General features: G+C 50.0%; 1 protein-coding gene across 2 annotated transcripts in view; it reads left to right on the top strand.

Annotated features, from left to right (window-relative positions):
• The first annotated feature begins 4,154 nt into the window (after window positions 1-4,154).
• UPF1 (UPF1 RNA helicase and ATPase) overlaps window positions 4,155-20,803 on the top strand; it is a 33,599-nt gene continuing 16,950 nt past the window's right edge. For both annotated transcript variants that reach the window (XM_070373372.1, XM_070373373.1), the window contains exons 1-4: window positions 4,155-4,655; window positions 16,429-16,571; window positions 18,210-18,299; window positions 20,615-20,782. In XM_070373372.1, coding sequence (XP_070229473.1) covers window positions 4,434-4,655; window positions 16,429-16,571; window positions 18,210-18,299; window positions 20,615-20,782 — 623 coding nt within the window. In that variant the 5' untranslated portion in view covers window positions 4,155-4,433. The remainder of the gene's footprint in view (window positions 4,656-16,428; window positions 16,572-18,209; window positions 18,300-20,614; window positions 20,783-20,803) is intronic.

Consider the following 20,803-nt stretch of genomic DNA (forward strand, 5'->3'; position numbering starts at 1 on the left):
CTGGAGGTAGGACAGTGAAGGAACATTGCTGGCCTTGCCAGCTGAAAGCAAACTACTTCTGGTCTTGGACAAGGATAGAGAAAAGGCACTTGCCACCTCTATAGCTTGCATAGCAGACACTGAGGATGTGTTTATTTGCTCAAGGAATGAAACCACATCTGGTAGGGCAGCTGCAGCTGGAGTCCACTACCCAGTTACTTGTGATAACCCACCGGCATTCTCCAAGCTCCATCTGTCCTCAGCGCAGGCCCAGGAGCAGAACTGAATGGGGATGTGCAATCAATTGCATCTTTCAAGTCCTTAATGGTGACACTAATTCCACCCCTAATTGACACTTTTCCACTCCTCCGGGAATGCAGTATTATTTTTGGTTTACCATTTTATTAGGAAGAGACAGTACCAGTGGCTTTCACTTGACCTTTCCCACCATAAGAGCTCTCACTCCATAGGTCAGGAAACAAATGTGAGGATTCTTCCAGCTGCTAAGTGTATCTATTCCAATTACGCGTTCCAGAACTGGAGATATAACACAAGATGAGTTCAGGGATCCACTGAAAAATGAACCAGATAAACTTCCAATAATAACTTGACTTCCATAACTCCCTACTCTGACTGATGGACCACAGTGATGTTTGGGGTGTCCTGAAATTTGTGTTGGTTCAGAGCCACTGTCTAGTAATCTGTGAAAGACCCAAGTATTTCCTTTAGCCTAGTGCATGTTCACCTTGGCATTGGAGAAGACTGGGAGAAAGCTTAACATAAGAATTTTTGGTAGTGTACTGGCTCCTTCCTCAAGGGGACTCAGCCTCTTCATTAAAGATGTTCTGGGTTTGTGAATTGGATCAAGTCAGAATTGACTGCTGCTGCTAAGTCGCTTCAGTCGTGTCCAACTCTGTGCAACCCCACAGACGGCAGCCCACCAGGCTCCCCTGTCCCTGGGATTCTCCAGGCAAGAACACTGGAGTGGGTTGCCATTTCCTTCTCCAATGCATGAAAGTGAAAAGTGAGAGTGACAGGCTGAGGGGCCATGATACTCCATTTATAAGATTCAAATTAGACTTTTATTCACATGACCTAAAACTTTTCTGCTTAAACAGATCAAGTAAGAATTTAGTAGGCTTCCCAACTATTTTACTTCTAAGAACGCCATGAGCAGCTAGTCAATGCCACAGGGCTCTGTAAGTCAGACTCTTCTGATTGCTGCTTTTTTTCTCTCCGGATTGCTACTTTGACTCTGCTGTCCATTATGGTAACCACATCCGTCTTCAAAAGCTTAGGCGGGTGAGTAGGTCTTAAATGATAAATCTACGCTGACATTTTCATCTCCCTAAGCTTTTGACTCATTTCCTTGATAGTAAACTATAGTTACTGTTGAATTATTTCTTTCAATTTATCACATTTTTTCTTAAAGTATTTTTGGGCTTTGTTGTTAGGTGCTTTCATGTTTATAATTATTATTTCTTCCTGATAGATTGAAATTTTATCATTATCATTATTTAATGTTTTTTTGTCTCAAGTAACAATTTTGTCTTAACATCTGTTTTATTTGATATTGCTCCTGCTGCTGCTGCTAAATCGATTCAGTCGTGTCTGACTCTGTGCGACCCCATAGATGGCAGCCCACCAGGCTCCCCCATCCCTGGGATTCTCCAGGCAAGAACACTGGAGTGGGTTGCCATTTCCTTCTCCAATGCGTGAAAGTGAAAAGTGAAAGTGAAGTCACTCAGTCGTGTCCGACTCTTAGTGATCCCATGGACTGCAGCCTTCCAGACTCCTCCATCCATGGGATTTTCCAGGCAAGAGTACTGGAGTGGGGTGCCATTGCCTTCTCCAATCTGATACTAGTATAGCCAATATAGCTCTCTTTCGGTTACTATTTGCCTGGAGTATCCTTTTCCATGCAGTTACTTTTGGCCTTTTTGTTTCTGAATCTAAAGTGAGTCTTTGGGGACTTCCCTGGCAGTCCGGTGGTTCAGAGTCTGCACTACCAATGTAGGGAGCATGGGTTTGATCCCTGGTCAGGGAACTAAGATCCCACATGCCAAGTGGCAAAGAGAAAAAAAAAAAGTGATTGTTTTGCAGACAGCATAGCTGAACCATGATTAAAAACAAAAGAAAAACACCTCTGAAAACCTCTGCCTTTTAACTGGAGCGTTTAATTCATTTACACTTAGTGTAATTACTGATAAGGACTTATTTCCGCCGTTTTGCTATTTGCTTTCTGTATGTCATGTCTTTTTTCAATTCTTCCATTACTAACTTCTTCTGTGGTAAATTGATATGTTTTAGTGTATCATCCCAGAGAAGGCCATGGCACCCCACTCCAGCGCTCTTGCCTGGAAAATCCCATGGACAGAGGAGCCTGGTGGGCTGCAGTCCATGGGGTTGCTAAGAGTCAGACACGACTAAGCGCCTTCCCTTTCACTTTTCACTTTCATGCATTGGAGAAGGAAATGGCAACCCACTCCAGTGTTCTTGCCTGGAGAATCCCAGGGATGGGGGAGCCTGGTGGGCTGCTGTCTATGGGGTTGCACGGAGTCGGACACGACTGAAGCGATTTAGCAGCAGCAGTGTATCATCCACAATGTCATTTTGCAAATGTGAGGCTATGTAGGAAAAAAGAGGAGATCCTTAGAAGTGGAATTACTAGGTCAAGGGCAGGGCAGGGCATGCACTGAAACTGCTAAGTTTTACCAGATTGGTCTTAAATGATGCTACCAATTCAATTGGATACTTTCCATAGAGGGCTTTGCATTTTATTGAAAGCATCTGTTAGCTTGCTAGGATTCTCCCTTAAACTGTGTCTTCCTGTAGGGGTGGGGGGGACCCAATTATTCATTTTTTATATTCCCACGTTTTTGTGCACAGGAAGCCAAAAAAGATGTGAAGAAGGAAAAAAGGAATCTTTTATCATGTCATGACAGGAATACTGGAAAATGAGGAACCATGCAGCAGCTGGAACTTTAGGAACAGCCATGCAAACCAGGAGCCCTGTGAACTGACTTCAAGTATTTAGTCCCAGAATCTTGGGAAGTGGTGGGGAGGGTGGTTCTCTGGGCTAGGAGTTAGGAGATTAAGGCTCATAAACTAGTAATTAAACTTTTATTGTGCACCTTTCCCATAAGTCAGCCCCTGTCCACATGGAACTTTTCTTTGTAAATACCTGGGAGTAAAGAGTAGCTCATTTATTCCTCATCCCACCTTTTTATTTATTTTTGGCTGTGTTGGGTCTTGGATGCTCCTCACACGATTTAGCAGGGCTACTCTCTAGCTGTGGTACACGTGCTTCTCAGTCCAGTGGGTTCTCTTGTTCCAGAGCACTGGCTGTAGGGGGTTTGGGCTTCTGTAGTTGTGGTCCAAGGGGCTTAGTTGCCCCACAGCATGTGGGCTCACCCCAGATCAGGGATCAAACAGTGTCTGCTGCATTGGCAGGCAGATTCTTAACCACTGGACCATCAGGAAAGTTCCCCTCATCCCATCTTAATGGCTATTATTTCCCTTTCCCAGCTGAGGAAACGCTAGGCTCAGAGAGGTAAAATCGCTTGTATAATTAAAGTCACACAGCCAGTAGGTGGCCAGGTTTGGGTTTCAACCCAGAGCAGTGCTCCCAATCGCTGTTATTTCATGCCTCTGAATAACACCATTGTCCAGAGCAGCAGCAACCACCTTTTCTGTGTGCTAGGCTCTGTGGAAAGGACTCTCCCCATTCACTTATTCAACCAGTGCACACTGAGCAGCTACTATGTGCCCTGCGCCCTCATCTTAAAAGATTTGGAGAAATTAGCCCAGGGAGTTTCTCCGAGTGAAGGGGACGCACCACACTTTCCTCGCCAAGCCTCCCCAGCTGGGTGTTCCACCTCGGTAAGGCATCCAGCTGGCGCTCAATTACCCCATGGCACTATCGCCGCTTCTAGGGGCACAGACGACCACAGCCGCACCACCCGCTGCCCGAGTGCCACAGACAGCGGTTGAGGCGGACCCATGAACTCGCGTGGTCGCCGGGACGGCGGTTGGAAGCCCCGCCCCCGCGCGTGCGCGCTGCGCGTCCCGTCTGTCCGCTCGGCTCCGGCGGTACGGGCGCGGTTGAAGGCGTCCTCGAGGAGCGCGCGCGCCTGCGCCGTCGTCGGGCTCGCGCACGCGCACCTGCGCCGGCCTCACGCACGCGCACGGCGGCGACGACGGCGGTGGCGGCGGTTCCTGCCGGGGGCTGCGAGGGCGGGCGGCCCCGAAGGAAGCGACGGAGCTGAGGGGCTCAGCGGCTAGGCGCGCGTGACTCTCAACCCGGCTCGCTCCGCGGCGGGCGTTTTGAGCCGGTCCAGGGGCGCGGACGCGGCGGCGGCGGCGGCGACCCGAGGCCTGCGGCCTAGGCCTCAGCGCGGCGGCGGGCTCGAGTGCGGCGCGGAGCCGGCCGTAGGGCCCTACGCGGCGGCACAATGAGCGTGGAGGCGTACGGGCCCAGCTCGCAGACGCTCACCTTCTTGGACACTGAGGAGGCCGAGCTGCTCGGCGCCGACACCCAGGGCTCCGAGTTCGAGTTTACCGACTTCACCCTCCCCAGCCAGACGCAGACGCCCCCCGGCGGCCCGGGAGGTGGCGGCGCGGGGGCCCCGGTCGGAGCCGGCCCGGGCGCGGCGGCCGGACAGCTCGACGCGCAGGTGAGCGGCACATGGCGGCGCCGGAAGCCGGGGCCGGGCCTCGGCGGCGGGGGACCTGCTCGGGTTTCCCCTCCAGCCGTGCCGGGGCTGATCTGCTCGACTCCTGCAATCCCGCCTGGTCCAGAGTGACCCGGCCGGGTATCTCCCGCTCAGTACAGGTCCGGAGTAACCTGCCTCCAGTTTCTGCTCTCCAGCCCGACCCGGGTAAACCTACTTCAAGTCCTTCTCTGGTCTCTCCCGAGTGATCTCAGGATTTAGTTCCAGACTGAGTCTTAGCTGATCGGTCCCAAGTCCCCTTCCGGGCCTGTCCGAAGTGTCCGTCTCTGGCCTGGGCAGGAGTGACTTGTCCCCGAGTTCTCCTTCAGCTGGGTCAGTGCCCCACTCAAGCCAACTCCTGATCTGCGCCGATTCCCCCCTCAGTCTCATCTGACCGCTGCCCCACCCCCTTACCTGTAGTCTCTGGGCACCCCTGCCCTCGTTCATGCCCACTGTGCGGTAGGTTTATATTTCATTGGGCCCACGGACGCTGGCGAGAGGAGGGCTGAGGCTCCTCTAGCAGAAACGGAATTTTTGCATTCAGTAGAGAACCCCAAGCTCGCAGACTTTTAAGATTATTGAGGAGGCAGTTTGCGTTTTTTCTTCTTGCATTGCCTGTTGCTGAAACCGACCTGTTACGTAACTCCGCAGCCCTGCCTTGGAAAAGTTGGTTTTGAGTTTGTTCCTCCAGTGGGTGAGTGGTAGTGGGTTTTATATATGTGGCTTTGCCACGTCAGGAACTTTTGTTCTTAATGATGTGAACATTTAGCAAAGGCTGCTTGGTTATTTTAAATTTGGGTTTGTGTTATGAGAGTGTATCCGGCATGCACTTCCTGGATCTGAGTCCCTGACCCGGGATGGGAGAGGGCGCTGCCTATGGTCTTGGGCTAGGCTCCCCAGGAATGTAGCCATCATCCTGTGGGTCTCAAATTCCATTCCTGTGCCTGGCACCTCCCTCATTTATTTTCCTGAATTCTCAGCCACAGAAGAGCTATAGGCTTCACTTTGTCGCAGGTGTCCCTTGGCGTGAGGACCCACTGCCAGAGTCGGGGGAGCCAACCCAGCCTCAGCCAGCGTGAGCTGAAACTGTCTCCTGGGGGCTTGCATTCTAGTTGATTGAGTCACTCCCGTGGGTAGACCACCCACTTGGACTTTGTTTTAGCCCCTAATAGAAGCAGAAAGCATTTGACTCATTCTAACCCCAGATTCCTTAAAAATAGAAGCTTAATGGGTGGGGCATCAGGGAGAACAGGTGTGCACATATCTGTTTTTTCCTTTTTGTTGACATATCATGGGGGAAGGGAGAGTGTGCTTGGGAAATAAGTGAGCTGCTGTAAGCTCATGATAACACCTGTTATCAGAGTGGTTTCATGCTCTGTGGATGCTGTTTCCACAGCTATAACATGGGAGTAACAGCTGTATTTTTGTTACTTTTAAACATACCTGAAATCTGGACTCAATGTTTGAATGAATAGAGCACACAGTGCTGTCTGTGATTTGTGTCCGGTGTGTCCAGAAGACGGAGGCTGAAGATCTCTTGGCTGAGCAGTGTGCCATGATCCGTGGCAGTTCAGGGAGGCTTTGTGGAACCTTATCGTTTTATTGCAAATCCTTTTTAAACTGTAGACTGTAAAACAGCAAACTTGGGTCAGCTCTGAGTTCTAGTTTTGTCCCTTGGGTTCTGTTTTTGATTAATTGTGGGGGCGTGTCTTTCTCTTTCTGTTGAAGTAACTAATTTCCTTTTTTTTAAAAATAAATTTACTTATTTTTAATTGAAGGATGATTGCTTTACAGTAATTGATTTCTTTTACTGCACCTGAACACTGAACTGTACTGAATAAGAGCATTAGAACACTCCAGCAGAGGGAAACATTACAGTTGAGCTCACTTGTTATGACATCAAAAGGGTTTGTCCTTTTTCACTTTTAGGTAACTCTGATGACCCACCCACCTGTAGCCTAACTTTGGACTTGTGTTTGGGGAAGGGGAGTGAAAAGTTGATTATCTCCTGTGTTGGTGGCATTGGCTGCCTATGACATTTGGGAGGTTTTCCCTTATTTGTCCTCAAGACTTGCTGTATAACCAAATGTATGGTGGGGCTTCTGTTCCGAGTGCCTTTTGATTTTATCTTTTTGGATGAGTGGCTGTGAATTGTCAAGTGCCGTGCAGCTCCTTTTGTTTCACAGCTTTATTGAGATAGAACTCACATCCCGTACACTTCAGCCAATCGGAGTGTGCTCCTCAGTGGCTTTAGTGCAGAGTGTGCAGCCTCGCCCACAGTCGGTTTTAGGACATTTTTGTCACCGTGAAAAGAAGCCTGGTGCCCCTCAGTCTGCCAGTCCTCCCTTCTCTAACCCCAGGCAACCACTGATCTCTCTACCTGCTTTGGACCTTTGATGTAAACGGACTGCATGTGGCCATACTGTGCCTGTGTCATCTGCTCTTTCCCTGAGTGTGTTCAGGGTTCGTCCGCGTGGTAGCGTGCGTCGCTGCGTCCCTTTCTATGACCGGATGGCGCTCCACAGCACGGACAGACCGCGTTCTGTGTATCTGCTTGTCTGCGCTGGGCCTTTGGCTTAGCTACTGTGGGAACGCTGCTGGGAACATCTGTGTGCAAATTTGTGTGTGGGTGTAAGCCTTCAGTGAAATTCTGGGTGGTCTGGTAACAGCTGCCTGCTACCTTTTCAGGGGCTACCAGGCTGTTTTCTAATGTGTAGCTATATCACTGATACCACCTTTAATATCAGTCTTGACTGCCAACTTTGGTTTTGCCTGAAGGTTTAGGTAACACATGTGTGTCTTGGGGCAGCGGGGAGAATGGCACGCTGAGTTGAACTGAGTTGGTTCAGGTAACAACTTGTTTTCTTATTTATGAAATGAACTGATATTTGTCACAGCCCTGTCAAATGTCCCTAAGATAAGGCAACAGTTTTCTTTTAAGTATTTGACCCTTTTTGGGCCTGTCTGCTAACGTCTCCAAGGGCAGGGAAAGGTGAGTTCAGAAGTCCTTTGTGTGACAGCTGGCGTTACACGCCTTCTGGTCTGCTTAGTTGTTACATTTCCCTTTGGTGCTGCTGTCGTGTTTCCTCCAAACATCGGACTTAGGATGATGAAAATGTTGAGTTGGGAACACTACCAAACAAAAGAAGGAGTGAACCACTGATGCACACGGCAGCGTGGATGCGTCTCAAAACAAGCACATTGGGTGGAAGATGCACTGAAAAAAAAGTATATACTCTGTGATTCTTCTCATATGAAACTCTAGAAGGGACTAGGTAGCCTGTGGTGACAGAAGGTAGGACAGTGGCTGCGGGGAGGGGAGGAGAGCAGGGAGGGGAGGACAAAGGCAGGAAGAGACTGGGGGTGATGGATGTGCTTGTTATCTTGATCGATGGATTCATGAGTATTTACATACATCAGTGTGTGTCGATTTTAAAAGCTGCAAAGAGCTGCTACCTTGTCTTCAAATGCTGGCTGCCTTCAGAAGTCCAGGAAGGTTGTTCTGACACATCCTTGACTATCTAGGTAAACAGATCGTCTTCTGATTCCTGGCCCTTAGCTTATGATGAGGACTGAATTCCTTACAGTCCCAGGGTTCCTGAAAGTGGTGAGTTGAAAATTTGTGTGGACCTTTTTTGGTTGTGTGAACACTCGGTTAGTACAACTGTGACATAGTGCGCTTTGAAAAAATTGGAGATAAGATGCTGCGAACTTCACAGCTCTGGCAAGTATTCTATAGCACTTGTCTTTCATTGGATTGCCGGGGTTTGAAAACCAAAAGGGAGGACTTATGTGGCTTAGTGCTGAATAGCTGAAATAGCTTTTAACTCTGTTTACCCAATTAATTTCTTTACCCAGATTTAGCATGATTGAGGGGGAAGTTAACTCTAACACAGTAGCAAAATTCTCTATCAGCCTAGGTCCCACAGCCAAAAAGGAGACACCTTGCAAACAGCTTTACTGAGGTATGGTCGTACACCGTGGAGTCCTCTTGTTTTTAAGTGTTTGATTCAGTGGGTTTTGTTTTTTTTTAGCTGTGCAGCCATCAGACAGCCACTCACTATCTTCTGTTTCATGCCATCGCTCTTTCCTCTTCTGTTTTGCTCCTGCTGATCTTGGTAGTCTCTTGTTAAAGCCCTGAGGTAGGGAATTGGATGAGCCCACACTTGGCCACTTCAGCCGGCCCGTCGGGGATGTGTGCGGCCTGTGTGGGTTCCGCACCGGGGTGCGGAGGCTTGGCCACCCGCTCAGTGACGAGCCCGCGCGCCCCATGTGTCTGTTCGCCGGTTCTTCGGTTCCCTCCACACAGGCTCCCAGGCTGCCCTCCTTGGCCTGATTCTCGACGGCTGCCCCTCGGTACTTCCCTTTCCGCGTCCTGCTGTGCTCCAGGAGCGCTGTGGGCGGTGGCTCCTGCTGGGGGGCAGAGTGAGTCCTTGTCAAGCTGCTGTGTTAGAAATGGCAGGTGCTGCCCAGTCTGCAGTTGGCCATGGGGACAGTGAGGGTCCAGAGGAGGGGGTGGTCTGCCCGGCAAAGTGAAAGCCTTTACGAGTGGTGCTCCTTGAGTCGTTCAGGAAGGTGTGTCCACTTGGCAGGGAACACAGGGCTTGGCATGGAGGGCTAGCGAGTGCAGGCAAGGGCCAGTGTCTACACCGAGGGGCCCAGCTCAATCTGGGAGCCTTGTGTTGCTGCTGAAGGGTGCTGTGACCTCACTTGAGAGCGGGGCCCTTCGATGACGGGAGGTCCGGCGGAGTGTGGTAAGCGGGGCCCTCAGATGGCGGGAGGTCCGGCAGAGTGTGGCTGAAGCTAGAAGGGGGATTCAGGTAGAGAGTGCTGGGGTTAGGTGTGTGGCCTTCTGTGTGTGACAGAGAACGCTCATGGTACCAGGTGGCCCTTCCTCCTCTTGGGGTCCCACGGCTGGCATCAGATCCTCTTGTGCCTTTTTAAACGTGTGCTGGTCCAGTAGCAGCTTGCGAGCTGGACAGCCAAACCCGGCGTCTCAGGACCCCTGTGGACTGGGCTGTGATGGCCTCTAGACCTCCAGTTGGCTCAGGCTGCCTGTGGAGCTTTGGGGACCTTTGTCACGACTGAGGATAGCCCTTCCCGTCTACTCCAGCTCCTCCCGTAGCTCACCAGCCGGGGGTGACATGAGCCTGGCGGCGCCACTGCTCGTGCCCGGGTGGAAGGCATTTGGCTGTGCTTGTCTCCCCTCACTCTTCTCAAGTGCATGGCTCTGCAGAGCTGACACAGTGTCCGGGCAGCGCTTTACCACCTGTATTGTATAAAAATGGACGTTACGAATTCTCTCGTGTATAAGTAAATAAAGCGAACCTTGCCCTTCTTTCTTCTTGATTTGATGATTGTGAAGATTTTCCTTTCTCTTTTCCTTCTCTGATGTGTTTTAAAGCAAATCCAACTTATTTCGCTCTTCTGAGGTTGAGCCATATGAGTTAGTAATACTTAGCTGTTTAGACCTACGGTATTTAGAATGCATTTCTACAAACAGAGAAAGGGCGTCTTCGTAGCCTCACTGCTGTTACCAAATGAACAGCACCAATGGTAGTCTTTCCGCGATTGTCTAGTACACTGGACTTCCCTTTCTCCACAGTCATGTTGTTTACCTGGCCCAGACCCCTGCGAGGGCTAGTGTTAATGTGACTGCCTGTCGTGTCTCCAGCCCTGCTCTCCCGGGCAGCTCCTCTCTCCTTTTCATGCCACGAGCCAGGATCCTGTCCAGGTCACTGTCTTGTGAGGGGTCCTGCCTCCTGGACCGAACCTCTCGTCACAGTCTGGCTTCTCCCTGCAGATGTGGGTGGATCCTGTTTCAGTCTGTGAGCTCCTCTGAAAAGTGGCTGACCCCAGAGCTGGGGTGGGCTCAGCTCTCGATGAGAACAAGAAAAGGGGAGGCAGGTGGCGCCCGTTTAACTCAAAGCATAGGGGCTGCTGTGCTGGGTGGGGCCGTGTGCAGTCCCCTTTGTTGCAGGTCAGAATGGTCAAATCGTAACAGTTTCTTTTGATTAAAACAGATTAAAGAGGGCTAAGAGATTGTATCACAGTGTGTAATCATTAACTGGATCTTGAATTTAAAAAACTATAAAGGATGTTTTAGGGCACTGGGGACATGTGTGTATGTGTGTTAGATAGCAGTGTTATATTAGCATTATTCCTGAGTGTGATGCTTATATTGTGGCTGTGTGGAGAAAGCCCTTGTCCTGGGGCCTGTGACTCTGAAATGGATCAGGAAAGTAAAAGTATCTGTGTGTGTGCGTGCTTGTGCAGAGCAGGAGAGGGAGAGAGCAAGCCTGGTAAAATGTGAGTGGCTGGTAGATCCAAATGGGGGATGAGTGGTCATTCTTTCTCTGTAGTTTTGAAACTTTTTCAAAGTTGAGGGAGAGGGATCTTCTGTTAGGCTGTTCCTCAGGGCTCAGAGACCCAGCAGCTCCTCTCTGCCTCAGGCCACCTCAGGAAAGGCAGTTTCCCATTCACTCTTTTTTAGACGGTGGAAGAAAAGAATAAATGATGAATCATTTTTCATCACAACCTTTATATTTTGGATGAGAAGATGTGTTCATTGAGCCTGTCCTGTGAGAGCATACTGGGGTGTGGGCTTAGTTCTAGGTGCTGGGGTCATGGCAGGAAGCAGAACAGGCAGAGTTGGCCCCACTGGCACCCCTCGGATGGGGTCAGTGGTGGATGGAGACTGAAGGACCAGGAGCTGTCTGTGCAGAAGCCAAGGGGGTAGTGAGTGCAAAGGCCTGGGGAGTGGAGCCTTTCAGGGACCGAGGAAGGTCCGTTTTATGGTGAGTGGTTGACGCTTACAAGGTGTGGGTAATGTGTGGTCTAAAAGTTCTTACCAACACATTTGGTGGTAATTTTTAATTAACGTGCGTTTCCTCTGTGAGAATGAAGTGACTTTTCTTCCTGCTGCTCTGATGTGCACAGAATTCTGCAGTGGGTCATAAGAAACTCTCTTGGCAGAAAATCCCTGCAAGGCCTTAATCAGGGGTGGAGAGGAAACTGTTTCTTTGGCTTTCTAGACCCAGTGACCTGGTGCCTGGGGGTGTGCTCAGAGAGTGCAGGGGGAGGCTTGGGGAGGCCTTTCCCCTCTTGAGCCCAGCAGGACCCAGGGCTCCTGGCTGTAGTTGAGGGGTTGTTAACTTCAGTCAGTCCTGTGCCAGACAGGGACCTTCCCCTCCCTCCTTCTGTTATGTTGCCTGGCTTGGGTTGTGTGCCTTCTCTGTGCCAGGCACTCTTTAGTGCTTTAATTCAGTTAATTATAGTTTCTAAGGTCAAATGTATTTTTGAAGTTAATGTTTATCTTAAAACTTTCCAGAAAGTAGAGAGAGAAACTAACAACCCAGCTATGGAAGTCTGTGCTGTGGTCAGGTCACAGCAGGGCAGGAGTCGGGCTGGGCAGGGGCTGGACATGCACGTGTGCGTGTGCAAAAGTACTTGTGAGAAGGGTCACACCCACACTCCCAGCCACAAAGCTGAGAGCCTGTCGGGGAATCTGGACTGCTCTCTCTGGTCTCCTTGCCTTAGAGGCTGAGGGAGAGTCCATCTAACTTTGTCTCGTCTGTATTGCATTGTCTCTCAAGAGAGTTCCTAGAGCAGACTTAGATTTCCTGCTCCTTATGAAGCCGGAAGGGTTCATAACAGTGATGCAGGGAAAGGATCACTGCTTTCAAGAGCCTCACACATTCCCGATGCTGGCTCTCTCCTCCCTCTGTGAGGGGAGAAGTGTGGGGTCTGAGGCCTGGATGAAGCAGGATGGGTAGCTTGGGGGCCCCTGGTGGCATGCAGGTTTCTGTATTACTCTACATACTAATTTTGGCATTTCAGGAAAGTAAAGATTCACATCACTAATGTTTCCTTGAACAAAAAAGTTTATGCACCCTGATGACACATTTTAGAGGCTCCTCCTCTAGGAGTTGGTGAGACTTTCATTTTTCTTTTCTTTAAATTAACCATTTTTAAAATTGAAGTATAGTTAAAGTACTGTGTTCGTTTCAGGTGTACAGCAAAATGATTCGGTTATACACACATATGTGTATATTCTTTTTCAGATTCTATTCTGTTACAGTTCCTTATAGGTCTCTATTGCTTATCTGTTTTATTCACAGCTGTGTGTACGTGTCAGTCTCAGAATCCTAGTTAACACCTTCCCGCTCAGCCCCTTTGGAAACCATAAGTTTGTTTTCTGTGTCTGTGAGTCTTTCTGTTCTGTAAATAAGTTCATTTGTTTCATCATTTATTTGTCTGTTTTTAATATTCCAACATATAAGTGATATCATATGATATTTGTTTTTGTCTGTCTGACTCCACTTAATACGATACTGTCTCATCCATCCATGTTGCTGCAAGAGGCATCGTTTCGTTCTTTCTAATGGCCGAGTGGTATTCCACTGTGTGTGCCACACCTTCACCCCCTCATCTGTCAGTGGACACTGCTCCCGTGTCCTGGCTGCTGTGAGTGGTGCTGCTGTGAACACTGGGGGGCATGCGTCTTTTCACATTAGAGTTTTCTCGGGATACATGCCCAGCAGTGGGATTGCTGGGTCATATGATAACTCTATTTTTAGTTTTTTGAGGACCCTCCATTGTGGCTGTACCAGTTTACATTCCTACCCAGTGTACCAAGTGTAGGCAGGTTCCTTTTTCTCCACACCTTCTCTAGCATTTATTATTTGTAGACTTTTTAGTCATGGTCATTCTGACTGATGTGAGGTGATACCTTATTTGGTTTGCATTTCTCTAATAATTAGCGATATTGAGCATCTTGTCATGAACCTATTAGCCATCTGTATGTCTTTGGTGAAATATTGGCAAACATTTTCTTAAAGTGCTAGGTACTAAATGTTCTAGACTTTGTGGGACAAGAAGCAAATACCTACTATTAGGTACTTAATTCAACCACTTAAAAATGTAAATACCGTTCTGAGCTTGCGATTGTGGCCCACATCCTTCGATCTCCTGTAGCATGATATATGTGGCTGTTCCACTGCCATTAAGTGAAATCCAGGTACCGTAATCTGGCCACACACTTTGAGAAAACCAGCGTGTGTGTGCTGAGCGGTCAGCCCGAGAGACGCATTGGTCTCTGTTCGCAGCCTCACCTCGGTGCTGCCGCTGTGCGTGGCGGGGGGAGTGCTGCCGGCAGGAGAGGCGACTTTGGACGAACAAAGCACCACAAGGAATTCAGCAGATGAAAAGCGGGCAAAGCACTTCAACAGACTTTTCCTCAGAGAAGATATGCAAACGGCCAACAAGCATAGGAAAAGATCCTTAGCATCGTTAGAAGCCACGAAAGGCAAATCGAAGCCACGGTGAGTTACTGCCTCACGCCCAGCAGGATGGCCACTGTCGAGAACGAACAGAAATCACAAGTGTTGTCAACACTGTGGAAAAATCAGGACCCTTGTGCACTTCTGGTGGGTGGGAAAGTAAAATGGCGTAGCTGCTGTGGAAAACAGTAGTAACTTCCTCACAAAGTTAAGCACAGAATAGCTGTATGATCCAGCAACTCCATTTCTGGGTATATACCCCAAAGAATTGAAATCAGGGACTTGAAGAAAGACTTGGGCTTCATAGTAACATCATTCACAACAGCCAAAAGGTGAAAGCAACCCAACTGTCCATTTTCAGATGAATGGATAAGCAAAATGTTGTGTCCGTACAATGGAATATCATTCAGCCTTTAAAAGTAAGGAAATTCAGACACAGTATGACGTAGATGAACCTTTAACCCCTTACGCTGAGTGAAATGTCAGTCACAAAAGGACAAATACAGTATGATTCCACCGTGTGAAGTCCCTGTAGTAGTAGTTAGATTCATAGAAACAGCGTAGAATGGAGGTTGCCCGGGATGGAGGGAGGGAAGACAGACAGAGCTCCAGTTTGAGAAGATGAGGAAGGTGTGGAGGTGGATGGTGGTAGTGTTTGAACAACTGTGTGGATGTACTTAATGCCACAGAACCATTTAAATTTTTTTTAAAAAGGAGATCAGGGCTCTCGGCCTTAGCGCCATCTTTTGAGAAACCTCTGCGCCATGAGAGCAAAGTGGAGGAAGAAGCGAATGCGCAGGCTGAAGCGCAAAAGAAGAAAGATGAGGCAGAGGTCCAGGTAAACTTGTACACCCATGGAAGCCACAGAAGCAGAAACAAGGGAAGCCAGAGGCCAGGGACACTGGTACAAAGTGTGGACTGCATGCCTCCTAGCTAGAACTCATCAATGGATCCAGAACACCTATGGCCATTCTGATCGCCTTGACCACCTTTGCGAGACCTACCTTGCTCGTATCAAAGCCGGCCCTTTTGGCCCACTGCCCTGGACCTGGGACAACTATGGACTAGCTCTCTTCTCAGCTGTGGCTGAGTGTAACGTGTGCAATAAATCGTCTCCATCGCTGTCTTAAAAAAAAAAGGCGATCAGGGATTCACAAAGAGGTGCTTGTGGTGATGTTAATAATATTATCTTCATGACATTAAAACCCAAAAGTTGTTATTGATTTTTCGTTTAAAAAAAAATTCCCCCAAACAAAGGATACAGTCTTCTTACATTTAACCTGGACGTTCTGAAAATGAAAGTATATTAAAGTGGTGGCAGAAACTGAAATGGGGTTCTGATCTGGGTGAGACCATTACAGAGACAGGGATTCCTGTGCTGGGTTCTTGGCTTTCTTGACAACCCGAATGCATCTTTGAAATTCTGGGGTGCCCTTCTCAGGAGACGTGTTGCTCTCCGGCTCAGATGGGTGACGAGCAGTGGACGGGCTGGCCTGGCCGACCCTGCACAGCGTGGGCGTGGGTTACAGCTTCAGTCTGCCAGCTGTGCGTGGCAGCGGTTCTGCAAGGGAGCCAGGCCAGTGTCTGACCCGTCTCACAGCTCAGAGAAACCCAGGGCTCCTGTCACTCCCTGTCCTTCGTCACGGGCTGCTCCTGCTGCTTGACCCAGCTTCGTGTGGGCTGTGGCCCCTGGGGGTGATGGGGACTGTTGGCTGCCATCTGAGGGGAGCATCTCTTCCCCTCGGATGAGCTGTCCGTGTACCCATGAATGGATGTGTGAGCTCAGCAGAAGTGCCTGAAGTTCACTGCTTAGTTACTTAAAGCTGCCTGTTTGTATGTTTTTGCTGTTACAACATGTAAAAGGTAGTATATTTAGTACGATTGTATCCTGAAACTAGAAGATTGTCTTAACATTCAGTTTCTAATTCCTGCTTAAGGGCTGCCTTCCGGAGAGGGGAACTGACAGTGAAGAACATTTGTGGACTAGCAAGAGAACCACGTTGCTACGTCTGCAGGAGTCTCAGCCTTTGCTTCTGGTGCCTAGGCAGAGGAATGGGGGGGCGGCCCCTTCACCGTGGTGGGGTTCCAGGCCCTCTGGTCTGGCGCTGCACATCTGTCCTCGGGGGGACCATGCCTGGTTTGTGAGCGGTCCTTTTGCTCCTTGTGGCCCTCCGCACCCTGGTGGTGGTGTGGCTTTGTGGCTAGATGGGGTTTGCTGGGGTATGCACGTGGCGAGGCGGGTAACCTCTGCTGCGCGTGCCCTGTTTCTGGCCAGGCAGGTTTGATAGGAGAGTATAAAAAGTCACATCAGAAGAAACTGGACTGTCTCACAGTGGAGAGCAGGCCAGTGCTTCACGGGAAGGTTGCCATGGCTGCTCATGTGGGGAGATGCCAGGTGCCTGGGCTGAGACCCAGAAGCTGCGGCCTTTCATGGTGATGCTGCCCTTCTGCCGTAGGTTGGTGGCCCTGAGGGCATCCTGCAGAACGGGGCCGTGGACGACAGCGTGGCCAAGACCAGCCAGTTGTTGGCCGAATTGAACTTTGAAGAAGATGAAGAAGATACCTATTACACAAAGGATCTGCCTGTACATGCCTGCAGGTGAGCGCTTCAGCAGAGAGGGGACTCGCCTCCCAGAGCATCCACCTTCCACATGGAAGTTCCAACTTTACAGAGGCCCGTCTAAGACCATGGACTGTGACACTTGGAAACACTGTCCTTGGAAATAAGGTTGCTCAAGCCCTTGTACGCACATAAATCCCTCATCCTGGGCAGGAGAGTGGGGTCAGCACCCTCTGTCATCCCTGATTCTCTCAGCTGGAGGAGAAAGAGTCCCCTTCTCTGCCTTCCTCGGGCCTTAAGGTTGTTCCCCGGAGCCTGCCCCCTCACTCATCCGAAAGAACTCAGCACATCGGGTGAGCATCTGAGTCCAGAGGGTGAAGAGAGCATCTGAGACTTCACTCACAACGAGGTTCCTGTAGGCTTCTTTAAAATAGCTGCCTTGGGGACTTCCATGGCAGTCCATGCTGCCAGAGCAGGGGGCATGGGTTCCATCCCTGGTCAGGGAACTAAGATCCCGCAGGCTGTGTTGGGCAGCAAAGAAAAATAATAATAATAGAAAGACCTGCGTGTTGACCAGATTTGGAATTCTGATCTAGAGGAGGACCCATCCCTTGTGTTTGGACTTTCTCTTGCTTTTTTGTTATATACACACAAGGAAATTGAGACCAAAAGAGGTGAAATGATCTTGCTCGGGGCACTCTGCCAGTCAGGGCACTGGGCCTCTCGGCCCTGCCCACCCTCGGGCGCGCGGCTCTCCGCGATCAGCACCCGTGACGGCACAGAGGGCTGCTGCTTCCCTGCTTGATGGCAGACTGTCTTGCTCTGTTGGTTCTGTGCTCCCTCTCATTCCCAGTACATTTTTACATCTGTAGTAGTGTTCCTGTTCTCAACAGGCCTGTGAAGTGGCCTAGTGAAGCTGCAGTGGTTAAAGTCTGCACACCCCCTTGCACTCCTGCCGCCCGCTTGGAGCGGAGGAGGGAGAGCTGTCCTGGCACGAGGTGCCGCGGGGAAGGTTGTTGGCCAGAGCACATTCTGGTTTGAGACAAAGTCTTGGCTTTATGCACATACAGAACTTTACTCTGTGCAGAGCCAGAGCCAGTGCTTTTGTTTTTGGTGTATTGATTTTCAGAAAAGGGAGTCCGGGGGCTCTCCCGAGGTGCTCCTTGCGGGACCCTCCACTGCTGGGTTGAGCTGAGTGTTCCCAGGAGCATGGCGCCCTCTGCCGGAGCGTGTGAGGCTCTGAATGCAGCGTGGTCTCAGCTTACCTTCTGTGTGCCCAGAGCCAGGGATGTTGACTTCCCTGCTCACAAGTCACAGTTCCTGAAACTTGAGACCGAGGGAAATGACTCCGTCACCTTGGGGGTGTTAGGTCTACGTTGCTGGGCTCACCTGGCACCTTGCACTGCTCTCGTGCCCCACACCCCCAACGCTGCCTGCAAGGGTCTTTGCTGCCATCTGAGGGGTCTCCACAGCACCCCTAACCGCTTCCCTGTGTTCACAGGGTCAGGAAGCCTCTGCAGTTAACTGATTGGGTTTTGTTAGTGGGATCGTTGGGTTTGAGTATGTGTTTAATGAAAAACTTAAAAATGTTGTAAGAGGAAAGAATTTTACATCCTGCCAAATTAAAACCAGAGAGCAATCTTCCAACTTTAACTGTTGATGTTTTGACTTTTTTAGTTACTGTGGAATACACGATCCTGCTTGCGTGGTTTACTGTAACACCAGCAAGAAGTGGTTCTGTAATGGACGTGGAAATACTTCTGGCAGGTAGATAATCAAACCGCGCATGTGTCTTTAATCAGTGCTGTGCTCAGATTTGTGTGTAAATTATGGAAATGTTGAAGCGAAGCACAATATAAAATCACGCTAACAAACCTGGTTTTTTCCCCTCCTCTGTGACTGGTTTAACTTGAAACAGATGGTGGTGTGTGAATGCCTTAATGTATTTACCCTTGATTTATTCTCTGCGGTTCTTTTTATTATGCAAGTAGGGTTGGTTTAATTCTCATTCCCAGTTTTTATTTATATTTTTCTGCAAGATGAGCTCCTGGCATGCCCGTTCATCTTCATTACTGGGTGCCTGGGGAGGATGTTCCCAAGACAGTCATGGGCATCCATGGGAGCTGCTTCCTGAGAAGGCTCCCTCTGGCCTTAGCTCATTGGAGCAGTCCTGAGGCTAATATGGGCCAGATCCTGAATCATCAGATTAAATTAAGTTCACTTGACCGTCGACTCTGGGCTTCCCTTCCTGCTGTTGATCAGCAGCAGCTGTGACTAGGTCCCTTTTTTTTGGGTTTAGGTGAGACCAGCATGATGCGGGTACTCAGATTCCAGGGAGAGTCTGTTTATCTAGGCTCGAGTGGTGAGATTCCTCAGCCCCCACCACTGGCACGGGTCTAGTTCTATTGGCTTCTCTGAGGCTGCCGTGAGGTGAGGACTCAGGCCATTGCCACAGAGAAGCAGAGCAGAGTCTCCGTGGGACAGGGCTCCCAGGTCACCAGCACGGAAGCAGCATCTTCCTCTGAGATTCCTGTTTTATAGAAATAAAGTGACGAAATTCCGTAGGCGGCTTTATTCATACATAGCCCCCTTCCTATGTCTTCGGCAGCCGGATGCGGGCTCACGACCTCGTGCAGGACGCACAGTGCTCACATCTCATGTCATCTTGGAGTCAGTAATGCAAATTATGGGCTTCTGAGTGAGGCAAGAAAGGGAGCTGGGTTTTTTAGGGATATGAAAGGAGAAGCATCTTTAGGGTACCCAGAAGAGGCTGGTATCTCACTTTCCAAATGTTCTGGGTAATTTAAGCGTTACTGTGTTTGCATTAGTTCCTCTCTTGCAGGAAAAGCAATTAAATAAAACTTGCCTTAGTTGGCAACCCCATCTTCAGGTCAGCAGAGCCAAGGTCAGGGAAGTGAGCAGAGAACCTCTGAGAGAAAACAGACTTGGTCAGCCAGCACTGTGTTCTGTGCAAGGTCAAATTGTGAAGGTGATGAACCCGCCTTCAGGAAGCTTCCAACTTGGTAGAGCGTGGTGGGCCTAGAAAAGACAGGAGGAAATCACTGATTCCGGTAGAATACCCAGGGGTGGCAGCTCCAGGAGGGGAGGAGGGGTGGGGGCTTTGGAGGTACAGAGAGTAGTGGTGATTAGCTGGGTAATCTGACAATCTTTGTGGGGCCAGAGAGGATTAGGATGTTGGCCTCTGAGCCAAAGCGTGCACAGGAGGGGTTTCCCAGGGTGACGCGAGGGGAGCAGCAGGGAAGGCTGGAGGCCCAGCAGGCGCACTCAGCGTGTGACACACGCACAGCAAGGCTGGGGGTTGCTGGGGAGGCTGGGAGAGCTGAGGCAGGAGCAGGCACTACCTGGGGCCCCGAGTGAGGCTGGTGTTGGGGAGGGCGAGTTCAGCGCTAAACCAGGGACTCAGGGCCTGGCTTAGGTGAGCCGTGTCCCGGAAATGAGAAAGGCGTCAAGAGTTCTGGCCACGCGCAACAAGGAAAGAGCTGAGACAGCGGGGCTTCCAGACAGTTCAGAGCTGGCCCTGTGCTTCCGGAGAGTAGCCTTGACCTCCCGTGCTCCGTATTTTTTTGCTGTCCTCAGGTTTCTAGTACATTTGGTTATCAGGTTTCCTGGCCTGCAGCAAATGAGAAGGGGTGTTGCTCCTGGAAGCAGGCGCGGGGCCAGGAGAAGTGACTTTGAAAGGAGCAGCGGAGAAACTACGTTGAGTGAATAGGAGCAGTGAAGGGGCGAGCCTTCCTCTCCAAGACAGCAGCCTTGGCACCCGAGTTAGATTCAGTCAGGCCTAATAAGCTGGATTTAAGAAAGCAGGAATGGGGCAAGAGGGAACTGTGTGAAGCATGTTAGGGAAGTTTTCCTTAGAAATGGTTCAAGTCAGATCGATTTTTGCGCTCAGTGGGGAGCCAGTTCAGGGGCAGGCCGGTCCCTCTGGATGCCAGATGGATGAGGTGTGACCATTCCTGCTAATGGACCGTGAACGGTACCGGAACTTTTAACGGAGCTCGAAAATTGGAAGTGGTGAAAAGCCAAACTTTGGGTGTTAACTATTGATCATTTCCTGGTTTCAGCCACATTGTAAATCACCTTGTGAGGGCAAAATGCAAAGAGGTGACTCTGCACAAGGATGGGCCCCTAGGGGAGACGGTTCTGGAGTGTTATAACTGCGGCTGCCGCAACGTCTTCCTCCTCGGCTTCATCCCTGCCAAGGCCGACTCGGTTGTGGTGCTGCTGTGCAGGTGAGGGCAGGGCCCCAGTTC

Source organism: Bos mutus, chromosome 7, assembly GCF_027580195.1.
Source record: "Bos mutus isolate GX-2022 chromosome 7, NWIPB_WYAK_1.1, whole genome shotgun sequence".
Taxonomy (NCBI): domain Eukaryota; kingdom Metazoa; phylum Chordata; class Mammalia; order Artiodactyla; family Bovidae; genus Bos; species Bos mutus.